Raw genomic sequence first — 12810 nt, 5'->3', positions numbered from 1 at the left:
GGCGGGGAAAGGGGAGGGGACATGATGACGTGGCGACATATCATTGGATGACGATTCGTCACACCTGTCAAAATTAGTTTGACATGAAGTGTACCCCTATATCTCTCTTATCATTTCTGTTACATGACAAAGTTTGTTGGTAATTGTTGTGGTGCAGAAAAGAATCAGGAAAAAAACAGTGTCAACCATCAAACACAGCACACAAACAGGAGTCACGTGAGAGTGAAAATATCTATCATAGAAATGTATGAAATGTATAATTCTGTTCAGTTCTCCCGCAGCTCAAAAGGACAGGAGATAAAGTTTCTGTGCAAATAGTCTGAGTCCAGAATCTTCACTTATTTCTTCACACTTTATTCAAATGTTATCGATATAAAACATTCAGTCAGACCCAGTTTGAGGTCAGATATACACACAATACATCAATAAATAAAAATAATGTCAGTGGTTATATTTTTCTCTTTTGGCTGAACTCCAAATCAGATATTAACATTTTTTTTCCATACAAAATTTAAATAAATATCATCCTGAGTCTAAAGTTAGACAGAAAAAATATATATCTGTAAAACACAGTATTTATGTTATTCTACAAACTAAAACTTTGTTTTTCTTCAAAATGACAGGGAATTCTATGCTAAGCTTCAAAATAAAACCATCAAATACTCACAATGAATCTATTGAGGTCTTTCATAATAAACTCACATTAATTACACATAGAACTTCCTCATGCAATTTAAAATAAAGTCCCAACTTCCATCAGACATGAAAATGATTTCAGACAGACTTTACAATTTGGTTGAATGACAGTGAAATTAAAAAGGTGTCGAATGATGTCAGAGTTTTACGTTGTGTGGTCGTTAAATTTCTGACGTTTCACAGATGTTAAGTTTTGTTCTTCATAAGTTAAAATGTTTTTATTCTGCATCAACAACGCGTTGGCATGAGATGCTTAAAACATTGGATTTAATTTCTTTAAAACTTAAAACCAACAAAATATCAACATGCTCTGTCGGCAGTATTCCACGTCAAACTGATGTTGGCATTCGATGTACCGACACTGAATTTTGATCACCTGACAGCCAAATTCAGCCAAATATCAACATCTAAAAATGTCAGTGAACAACTGGGTTACATCATGCTAAAGCCTTGAAAAAAGCTTGAGAGAACAGGCAAACTTGTTTCCTGTAGCTTTGGTCAAATTCAGATTCTTCCATTTAGAAACAAACGTTGCTATGACAACGCAAAAACATCACCCAGCGTCTTCATAACAATGCCGCGACTGGCAATTAATTAAGTTCTACATTTCCAGCTGGCCTTCATAAATGTTATTAAATAGAACTGTCAAAATAAAAGCCAGAGCTAACAGGCAAATTTAATACATCGTAAAAATAAAAGCACAAAAACTAAAACAGGGGCGTGGCTCTGTGCGGGAAATACTATTCAATATATTTTCTTAATTCATTACAGTTCTTAAAATATGAAAACATTTATATCTTTAATTCATATTTCATAATGACAACATGTAATATATTAATTACTGTATTAAATTGAAATATACAAATATCTAAAACAAATAAATTAATGATAATTAACTAAAATAACAATTAAATAAAAACAGTTGAATGGAGGTCCATCTACTGGGACAGGTTACTGAGACTCTGATTGGTGGAGAGAAAATTACCCATGAAGCTCGGCACCTGCAGACCAGTCATTATGGAAATACCGCCGCACCAAACCTGAAAGAAAGTTTTATTGCAGTCAGCACTGCGATACAACAAGTACTCAAAAGTTCTGCTTCAAATACCACAGCAAGACAGAAAAACAATATTTCATTAAATCCTGATTTAAGATCATTATTACTGAACAAGAAGTATTACTGCAGCATGGTGAAGTATTACTGCAGTGAGGTGCAGTATTACTGCAGCATGGTGTAGTGTAGTATTACTGCAGTGAGGTGCAGTATTACTGCAGCATGGTGTAGTGTAGTATTACTGTAGTGAGGTGTAGTATTACTGCACTATAGTGTAGTATTACTGCAGATTGGTGTAGGATTACTGCAGTATGGTGTATTACTAACGGTGAAGGCGGGGACGAGCGGCTGGCTAAACTTTGTTTTGAAGGAGTAGAGAAGACGAAGACGATCAACATCGATGAAGGATAAATCACCTGAAACACAGAGAGAGAAACACCATCAGGAGAAGCTCTGATCAAACGCAGAAGGAAGCAACAGTAAAAGCTGAAGAGGCAGAGCTGAAGCAGAAAAACTGTCAGCCGAAGTGCAACGAAAAGGAAACTGCTGTCAGCCGGACAGAAAGCGGTGAAAGCACTTTTTACACGATACAAAGAGCATAAAAAGTGCAGCAACGAAAGGAATTAACTTGTCAGCTACCGAACCACAGATCCATGTTAAAAATGGTGTAGCGGCGCAGGCAGGATTGTCGCCGTTCACACAATAACCAGCCAACGGCAACAGCAGGGCTCTCGCACGTCACACGCAGCACGTTCAGCGGGAAAGTGTTCAGTTCATGTCATGAAGTGTAAAAAAAACGTGACTGAAGAAAACGGAGCTAAAAATGAAAACAAAGTACCGTTGTCATAGTTGCAGTAAATTCCGATTCTCTGGGGCAGCGGCCAATCAAGTGCTTTCGCTCGGTTGTTGTGCTTCGCAGCGATTGAGCTCTGCAGCCATTGGCTGGCGTGGAGACACCATGAACCTGCACTTTTCCCTAACTGGTCAAAGCGTCCAAGGCTGGCCCGATAGGCCACGCCCACACTGAGCGATTTCCAATCAGCGAGGGGGCGGAGCTCCCAGTAGTGACACCCGCCAGTCATTTCCTGGTCACCTGGGAGGAAGAAAACCAAAAACACTTTTTAACAAGTGAAAAAAAAACAAAAACAAAATATCTTTTTTACAGAGACAGCCCTGAAAATAAAAGTCTGTCTTCCACAAAAATTCTTAGTTTCAGAAACAGTGGTCGCAGTACTTGCAGTATCAGTATTTGCAGCACTTGCAGTAGTTGCTGTCTGAGGATGAGGTGTTGGTGTAGAAGTACCTAGAACTGTGTAGGACTCTCCAGCAAATCGGTCGCGTCCTGCTCGGCTTCCTGTAGTCTTATTAGGTGACGGCGTGGCGCTTCTGCAGCGAATAAAATATAAAACATTTTAAAAGTGAAAACCAGCAGTCTTTAAAAGTGGAAAAACAACAAAGCAAAACAGCCAATGAGAAAGCAATGATGCAGCCCAGAGAAAGATGAAAAATGAGAGAAATACACAAAAAAAACTTGAAACGAAACAAATAAATTTACAGTGCGAGCACCATTCACACTGCTGTCAGTCCATCGAGAGAAGAGAGGAGAGAAAAAGAGAGGAGAGAAGAAGAGAGGAGAATAGAGGAGAGAAGAAGAGAGGAGAGGAGACGAAAAAAAGAGAAGAGAGAAGAAGAGAAGACCTTTAACCACCACTTTATTGGTCAATTTTTCATTTACAAATTCTAAAAAGTCTCTGATTTGCTTTAATTAAAAAAAACAAATCAGAATTGATTTCACTCACACACACAAACACACACACACCCAGCACCTTATACAGTAGTGAGAACCACAGCATACACCAAGTAAGAGGAGAAGAAGTTACCCTGCTGGACTGAACTGAGGTCGCAAACAGTTCATATGGAAGTGTCATGTTATTTATTACATGACAAGAAAACACAACAGACAATTTGCATTTTGTCTTCTTTGTCTCAAAAACAGTATAAGAGACTCATTGACAACAGTACAGAGGACTCGTCCAGCAGGTAAAACACTAACTCAACCCCTCAGCACCAGATCCACATCTGTGGACCCTGTCCCTGCAGTCTGAGTCCTCTTTGGCAGACGCTTGTCTTCGCTTGCCCTATCAGGAAGTTAGCGAGACAGATGTTCCTGCAGTTTGCTGCAGAGAATCTGGGGCCAAAGATAAACAGGCTGTCCTCCAGAACCCCAAGACCACAGAGCCACCGCCGCAGCATGGACAAGAGGGGAGCCAATCTGGGGCAGGACAGTCCGAGGTGCTGCAGGGTTTCCTCTGCTGGTCCACATGTCAGATAGGGGACACGTCCCCATGCACAGGCCTCCACTGGAGGTCCACATGTCTGTTAGGAGACATGTGGACCTAACGCCAACACCGCAGACCTCGACTCCTGCACACCAGCTAAAGACTGTTGAGAACGTCGACAGCCACATAATTTTTTAATAAAATTTTGAACTTGTTTGAAGACAAAAACAAAATAACAAGAAAACAGTTTTTCAACACCAAAAACAGATCAAATTCAAAAATAGGTTTTATGGAAAACTGTGACTTGATGTCAGCAGGATGTGATGTCAGCAGGAAGTGATGTCAGCAGGATGTGATGTCAGCAGTGATGTGATGTCAGCAGTGATGTGATGTCAGCAGGATGTGATGTCAGCAGTGATGTGATGTCAGCAGTGATGTGATGTCAGCAGTGATGTGATGTCAGCAGGATGTGATGTCAGCAGGACGTGATGTCAGCAGTGATGTGATGTCAGCAGTGATGTGATGTCAGCAGGATGTGATGTCAGCAGTGATGTGATGTCAGCAGTGATGTGATGTCAGCAGTGATGTGATGTCAGCAGGATGTGATGTCAGCAGTGATGTGATGTCAGCAGTGATGTGATGTCAGCAGTGATGTGATGTCAGCAGGATGTGATGTCAGCAGGACGTGATGTCAGCAGTGATGTGATGTCAGCAGTGATGTGATGTCAGCAGTGATGTGATTGGCTGCAAGAAGCCGGAAATGTTGGATGAAGGACGTGAAGAACTCAGCAATGACTGTTTCTACCTGAGTGTGTGGCAGCAGACGGAGACTGCAGAGGGACAAAAAGGTCAAAGACACAAACAAACAGCAGCAGAGAAACAAAAAGAATTATGATGTTTGTTTCTTGTTCTTTTCATCGAAGGCAGCCGAATGTTTCCGGAGGGTTTTAACTCTGAGGGAGTTTTTGTTCTGTTCTTCGACACATTTCTGGAACGTTTAACGGGAAATCACACAACATTTTGATTATTTTTTCTTTTATCAACTTGTGACTTCTAGCTGCTGTTAAAACTTTTTAAGATCCTGCAGCCATAAATGATGTATTTCAGCAATTTTACCAAACTGAAAGAATTCGTTAAGACCGTGACTGACGAGGCGAATTGTAAATCTCACTCAATTTAAATGCTCGCGAACTCTTAAAGACTTGAAGTCTGCGGCTGAGAAAGCTGCTCGGCCTCCTGCTGCCGATGGTCCGACACTAAAATCTGACCCCTGAGCAGGTCCAACGGCTCTGACAACTCCCATGATTCTTAGAGACAGCTTTGTTATTAAAACTTGACGACATCATCAGTGATGTGCCGACTCACCTGCTTTTATTCTCTTTTCCTCGAAGTCGGGGGTCGTGACCTTTGACCCCCTGTGGTTCCCAGGTCACAGTGTCACCCTGAACCTTCAGCTCGGCGTGGGCTGTCGTCGCATCGAACCCAAAATTAAATGCTGAAATAAAATCAGAAGACTTTATACGCTGAAATAAAACAAAAATAATTAAAACGCTAAAATAAAGCTAGAAGTTTTTCTTATTCTTTACTGCGTACAAATCGAAATCTGATCCGCTTTTCATTTCCTCATAAACCAAAAATAAACAAAAATAGTTTCCACTCCTTCATTCATTCTTTCTTTTTCATTCATTCTTTCTTTCATTTTCTCTTCTATTCATCTATTCATTCAATTATTTATTCTTTTATTCCTTCATTCATTCTTTCTATGTTTTCCTTTCATTCATTCTTTAATTTGTTCATTAATTCATCCATTCATTCTTTCTTCCTTTCTTTTTCATTCATTCATTCGAGTGATAACCTCTTGTTTCCATGGTAACCGGATCAGAGAACTCGCCAGTGGCCGCTTTGTTTTTCGCTCGAACTCGAACTATGACAAAGCAAGAATCAAACTTCAGACCTGAAACAGAAAAAGACATCTGATTTAAATTAACTCATTTAAAAATAATTACACATTTTATTTCTTAAAATTAACTCATTTAAAATAATTGAAGCTTTGGGAATGTGCCGAGATGTGACCTCTGACCTCTCACCTGAGATGGTAACGTGCGTCTCTCTGATGTCATGGATTTTTTCCCAGCATGCCTCTCCTGAAACTCTCAGCGAGATGTCTCGGTTTGTTTTTCGGTATTCGAGTTCATAGCGCTCGATTGATCCACTGATTCCGTCACCATCAGCCTCACCAGCCGGTTGCCAGGCAACTGTGATGGTGTTGTCACGGACGACACAGCTGGAGACATCGATCTCAGGAGCTCCGGGTACTGCGAAAAATACCCAAAATATATACTAATACTGCAAAAATACACAAAATACACACTGATACTGTAAAAAACACACAACATATATACTTATGTTGTGATAATACAAAACATACATACAAAGACTACAAAAATACACAAGATATATACTGACACTGCAAAAATACACAACATGTATACTAATACTGCAGAAATAATCCAGTCAAGTCAGTTTTATTTATAAAGCCCATTATCAAAAAACACAGTCTGCCTCAGAGGCTGTACAGCAGGCACCATCCCTCTTCAGGATGGACAGACGTGTGACAGATGTCATCTAAATAACACTATTACACTATAATGATGCTGTGAAAATACACTACATATATACTAATACTGCAAAAATACACAACATTTCTAATAATACTGTGAAAAATACACAGCATATACACTGATACTGTGAAAATACACAACATATATACTAAAACTGTGAAAAATTATGATTAAGCAGCATCACAGGAGAGGGAGCCCTGCTGTGCGGTGCATCATCACGGCTGTGGTTCGGTCTCTGAAGATAATCTCAGCCGTGATGAAACACGACAACACGCGACCTCCACGGTGACATTACTGTTGTACAACACTTCGAGTATATTTTATTCGTTAATAGTAACAAGACACTACAGATTATGATTTGTTTGTTTATTTAATGATTTTTTTGGCTCCGCCGACACAAATAGTTCCTCAGCCTGGACGTGACAGCTGTTGCCTAGCAACACATAAACACTTCCCGCAGGCTGCCGGCTAACCTGCGTTAGCTCGGTCTGCTGAGCGTCACCGACATTTATCTCCGTGTTTTCAGTGAAATCTGAGTCTGTTAACGGACACTTTGAGATTCACACCAGTTAGTTTGATCAGACGGTTCGTCTCTCGGGCTGTGGATGGCGTCGGACGAACATGTCCCTTTCTCATCAGCGTGTCCCTGTCTCATCAGCGTGTCCCTGTCTCATCAGCGTGTCCCTGTCTCACCGCACATCACTGTAACATCTGTAACAGCTGGTTTACTCCCAGTGAAACCAACGTTTACCGAAACCCGTCACAGCTGCTCCTCCTGGATCTCCTCGAGACTTTAGTGACTCCAGAGCTAAGTGAACAACGCCAACTAGCGGTCTGAACCTGGTCTGACACCGTGATGTAAACATACTTTCACTCTGGCACTAATAGAAGTTTTGAAGAGCCGCGAGGCGGAGTGATACAAGCAGAGTTAAAAGTTAACAGTGATGTTGTGCTCTATATCAGCACTCATTGAACGCCTCTCGACCAATCAGATTGCTTGGTTGAAACTAACTCTTGTATAACACCCAGTATATCTACACAAAAATACATATATATATATATACACACACTCACACACATATATATGTGTGTGTATATACACACACACACACACACACACACACACACATATATAAGAAAAACAAGAAGAAGAAGAAACGAAGAAGAGGAGATAGGACTCACCTGGCAGGAAGTGAATTCGTTGAAGCCCCGCCCTCTCTGTGCTGAAGTCCACGGTAAATTTTGCCATGTTCTCCGAAACCACCGGACGAGTCGTCAGCCGAAAGGCTGGAGCCATGGTTACCCTGGTAAAAAAAACAAAAACAACTGACAGCATTAAATAAAGATCCAAACTGAATGGCATTAAGATGAAAATGATACTTTAATAGTAAACAAACCTTTCTTTGATTTGTTTTGCAGCCTGAAAAAGAAAATAGATAAAAATTATTCATCTTTATTTAAATGTATTATCAAAAGTCATTTCATGTTTGATTTTATGGTGCAATTTGTCATATTAATAATTTTGTGTGATTTCAGACAAATTGTGATTTTATTTTCATTGTCCTCTCGTGTGACCTTTAGGAATTCTTCTTCATTGGTTATTGTCAGTGTTTGATTTGCGAAGTCGAGCAGTTCTCCACACGACTGCAAAGCGAACTTTCCCTCTGACAGCTGCTTCTGCAAAACCAAACAAACAAATCCGAAAAATACTTTAATAATTTGTAAATAACAAACTGAGTGAAGAATACATTAAAAGGAAACGGTGTGAAAAAAATAGTTTTAAATGTAAAGATGTGTATGGGATAAAGAAAGACAGAATTATTGTTCTTTTTACGAGAAAAATGTTTCTCAAAAATAATCATAAATATTTTTTAAAAATATATAATAGACTTTGAGAATTAAACCATAAATAAATTAAGAGGAACTTCAGATCACAAAGTGAAAAAAAAGGTGTAAAGACGAATGAAAAAACAAAAAAAAACAGGAAAAAAGATCACAATCAGATGATTTTTTCAAACCTGAAGCTCCGTCTCTTTCCGCTGCGTCTCCTCTCTGATGACATCACGAAGCCACACCCCCCTCTCCTCCAGAGCAGAGCACAACTTTTCGAGCTCCGCCTCCAGCTCTGACATCACCTTACAAGACTCCTCCTGATTGGACAGAGTTTACTTTAGTTATTTTATTTTTTTGAACTTGGCCCCTCCCCTTTGCTCCCTCTTAGCCAATCATGCACTGACCTGCAGGCCCGTCAGCGTGGCGTCGACTGTTTCCAGGAGGTTTTGGAGCTCTTCATTCTTATTGGCCAACGTGCTGATGATCCTGCACAGAGCTTCCTGTTTGAAAACAAAACAAACAAAAAATAGTCTTTTAAATATAAAAACAAACTCGAGTTTTTGTCAGAAAAATGTTTGTTTTTCACCAGAAACAATCAATGATGATGATGATGATGATGATGATGATGATGATGAAGGTGGTGATCATCATCTTCATCATCACCATTATCATCATCTTCATCATCACCATCACCATCATCACCATCACCATCACCAACATCACCATCATCACCATCACCACCACCATCACATCACATCACCATCATCACCATCTTCATCATCATCACCATCACTATCACCATCATCACCATCATCCCCATCTTGATCACCATCATCACCATCACCATCATCACTATCACATCACCATCATCGCCATCTTCATCACCATCATCACCATCTTCATCATCATCATCACATCACCATCATCACCATCATCACCATCTTCATCATCATCACTATCACTATCACCATCACCACCATCTTCATCACCATCTTCATCACCATCACCATCATCACTATCACCATCACCATCATCGCCATCTTCATCACCATCATCACATCACCATCATCACCATCTTCACCATCTTCATCATCATCACTATCACTATCACCATCACCACCATCTTCATCACCATCTTCATCACCATCACCATCATCACTATCACCATCACCATCATCGCCATCTTCATCACCATCATCATCATCACATCACCATCATCACCATCTTCATCATCATCACCATCATCACTATCACTATCACCATCATCACCATCACCACCATCTTCATCACCATCATCACCATCTTCATCACTATTAGGCGACTATCAAACAAACAAACAATAGTCGCCGAAAGGTTAAACAGGGGAAAACTTTACCTGCCGGACGCGCTGGCTGTCCAATAAAAACATCTCTGGGGTGCTGATTTATGCGTATTTATTGCTGCTAAAAAACAATCGGTGAATGTTCCCATAGTCCATAAAAACAGCCAAAAATGTCCTGAGATCATGCGGTCAGCAAAAGTACGACTTCCCCCTTCACCCTCTCAGTTCCCACATTCACCAGGTGAATAGGTGATTTCAATACTCAGCTGATGCACCACCACGTGACCCACCACCCTGGATGTAACCATGGCAACAAACCTTAAAACAATACTAGCTGGCACCTACAATCACCATCATCACTATCACCATCACCATCATCTCCATCTTCATCATCATCATCATCTTCATCACCATCACCATCATCTTCATCACCATCATCATCATCAGAGCAGCATTAATCAATCAATCAATCAATCACCTGTGTGATGTTTGTTTTTATTAGGCTCACCTTTATTCACTCTTTGAAAATAGTAAAATTAATCTCTTGGTCTCAGTTACTTTGGTTTGGACAGAGATGTGCGGCACGAGTTGCGCTCTAGTATCAAAATGCGCACACACACACCTGGCACACACACACCTGGCGCACAGTCTGTATTCAGACACTTTTCATAAAAACAAAACAATAACTATCTCTAGAATTTACTCTCTAACCAGCTGCTGCTGGATGTTTCGTTAAGTTTCCCTCTTTCTATTACCGGGCGGACGTGTGTCCCCGGTCCTCAGTAGAGATTATGCGCGCGGTCGGGGCCTCTGTATCAGGAGAAATACGGGAGAGACGGGACCAGGAGCGGGCCTCCCGCACCGCCCCGCTCTCAGCAGGGCCCTCAGCTGGCCCGGTTCGGCCTGTGTGACCTCTTGTGTCCAGTGTCCCCGCACTCGAAGCCGTAGCTGACATCGATGCATAAGACAGGTAATCGCATCCTACCTGTTCGCTTCAAAACATCCTCCACCATAGCGCTGCTCTCCGGTACACACCTCACTGCACGGCAGAGAGACACGCCCCCCAACACCTGAACAACTGAACCACTCAAATAGAAGAATCCCCCCCACACACACACACACCTCAGTAGAGAGACAGAGACAGAGAGAGACACAGAGACAGACAGAGACAGACAGACAGAGACAGACAGACAGACAGACAGACAGAGACAGAGACAGAAAGCTGCTGATCCCTAAATCTGTCACTCAGAGTTATTCTGACTCTATCAGACAGAGCCGCTAACAGCTAACTGCGAGCTAATCCTCTGTCCCTCTCTGTCCTCCATAAAACAGATCTGTCTCTTACCTTCAGATGTTATTGATCACTGATCAATCAGATGCTTACCTTCTGAGTGTCCATTACCTGAGAGACTGAGAGACAGAGAGACAGAGAGAGAGAGACAGAAAGACAGGGAGACAGAGGACGTCAGGAAGTGAAGTGACGTCACACACAACATCACAGCTTCACTTCCTGTCTAGAGTATCAAAATAAGAGTTTGACACTAAACCTGACTAAAGTTATTAATTGGAGAAAATAAAATGTCAAACTGCGCTTCACTTTCAAAGGCAATCTGACCATTTTTCATGTAGACTCACACAAACAGGATCTCAGAGGTCAGGCGGGGCAGGACGGGTCAGACTTTCATATCGGGCGGGATGAGACTCAGCACCCCCCGTCTGAGGACGTGGTTCTCTGGGTGGAGAGTTTCTGCCCTGAGACGAGTTCAGGTATCTCAGGTCTGGTTCTCAGTGAGGGAAGAAGCGCGCCTGAGACGGACAGGAAGTTTGGTGTCCCAGCGATGAGGACTGTGTCGGACTGTGGTGCTGCAGACGGAGTCGCCTCCATCGGCCTCATGGAGCAGAGAAGCTCAGACATCTGGAGGGAGCTGGAGGAGAGCCGCTGCTCCTTCATGTTGGTGAGGTTCAACATCTGAGGATCCTCCTGGTTCCTCCTTTTAGAGGAGGCCTTGGGCACAGCCAGAACACCAGGAGGGATTAAAGATCTCATCTGGTCTGGGAACTCCTGGAGCTCCCTCAGGGGGGAGCTGGAGGACGGTGCAGTGGACAGGGAGGTCTGGAGGACTTTGATCGTCCTGCTGAGAGCCGGCCTGGATGAGAGGATGAGGATGGATGGATAAAAAGAGATGTGAGACTATAAGAGACATAAGAGATGGATTGGAAAATGACACAGAAACACTTTATCTGTGTCTGATTCAGCAGAACAAAATAAAAGCTCCGGTTATGGTCCCTGCTGTAATTTATGTTGATGATTTCATCAGCTGAAGAAAAAACAGACTAAGAGTAATTAGTCCTAAGTCGTCCGTGTCACGGTAATCCCAGGTTTCTTTTACGGCAGCAAACGGACTCGTTGAGGTTTCTTGAAGATGTTCGGCATCCACTTTTCATGATGTCTGTAGTGATCTGTGGTTTTAATGTAGACTTTGTTACCAGGTTAAACCTTTTTTGAACTTTAGTATTTATATATGAATGGTTGACATCCCAAGATGTGAGACAAATTATAAAGTGAAATCTAATCTCAGCTAATCTACTCTAACCTAAAACAAGTTTATTTTCTTCACAGTCGAAATTCAGGTTTAAGTCGGACTCTGGCTTAAAGTGCCACCGTGATTCAGGTTCAGATTTGGACAAAAAGTGGTAGATTTTGGGCGTCAGTTTGACTCGCCTTGTCAGTGACACAGCAGTAGCGGATTCACGAAAACATGAACAGCGCTGGTGGCCGACTATCAGGACAAGCATTTACACTTACAGTACACAAACCTCTGATACTTCCAATGTGAAATAAAAATAAGGGACACAAAATACAAAATCATGAAAGTCAAATTAAGTGAAGATGAAATTACAATAGCAGCTAAACTACAGATGACTGACGTTAGTTGATAATAAATCACTTCTGGATCTGCAGATATTACCATGACTTCTCATTTTTTTAGCAGAGTCCAACTTACT

General features: G+C 41.6%; 1 protein-coding gene across 4 annotated transcripts; it reads right to left on the bottom strand.

The window, feature by feature from the left end:
- Positions 1-333: 333 nt before the first annotated feature.
- LOC121937800 (FSD1-like protein) lies at positions 334-11322 on the bottom strand. 4 transcript variants are annotated; one of them, XM_088071472.1, is made up of 13 exons: positions 11189-11322; positions 8888-8983; positions 8669-8800; positions 8226-8327; positions 8048-8070; positions 7833-7954; positions 6117-6344; positions 5885-5983; positions 5395-5524; positions 3054-3136; positions 2589-2843; positions 2078-2166; positions 334-1736 (listed from the first exon to the last, which is right to left on the bottom strand). In XM_088071472.1, exons 1-13 carry the CDS (start codon positions 11201-11203, stop codon positions 1635-1637), a joined length of 1476 nt encoding a protein of 491 aa, XP_087927598.1. In that variant the 5' UTR covers positions 11204-11322; the 3' UTR covers positions 334-1634. The 4 variants fall into 4 exon arrangements, with proteins under 4 accessions (XP_087927598.1, XP_087927600.1, XP_087927599.1 ...); XM_088071474.1 differs by lacking the exon at positions 11189-11322 and adding an exon at positions 11150-11168; XM_088071473.1 differs by lacking the exon at positions 11189-11322 and adding an exon at positions 10790-11126.
- Between the last annotated feature and the right edge of the window lie 1488 nt (positions 11323-12810).

The sequence above is a fragment of the Plectropomus leopardus genome, chromosome 20 (assembly GCF_026936395.1).
Source record: "Plectropomus leopardus strain MGB_pleo_1.0 chromosome 20, ASM2693639v1, whole genome shotgun sequence".
Taxonomy (NCBI): domain Eukaryota; kingdom Metazoa; phylum Chordata; class Actinopteri; order Perciformes; family Serranidae; genus Plectropomus; species Plectropomus leopardus.
The sequence above is the reverse complement of the archived record's forward strand: the minus strand, read 5'-3'. Positions and strand labels throughout refer to the sequence as shown.

Coding starts and splice junctions, on each gene's coding strand:
- LOC121937800 (XM_088071471.1), bottom strand. CDS start 9,891: ATGTTTTTATTGGACAGCCAGCGCGTCCGGCAG. Junction 8,801..8,887: donor CCACGCTGACGGGCCTGCAG/GTCAGTGCATGA, acceptor CTGTCCAATCAG/GAGGAGTCTTGTAAGGTGAT. Junction 5,984..6,116: donor GACGCACGTTACCATCTCAG/GTGAGAGGTCAG, acceptor TTTCTGTTTCAG/GTCTGAAGTTTGATTCTTGC.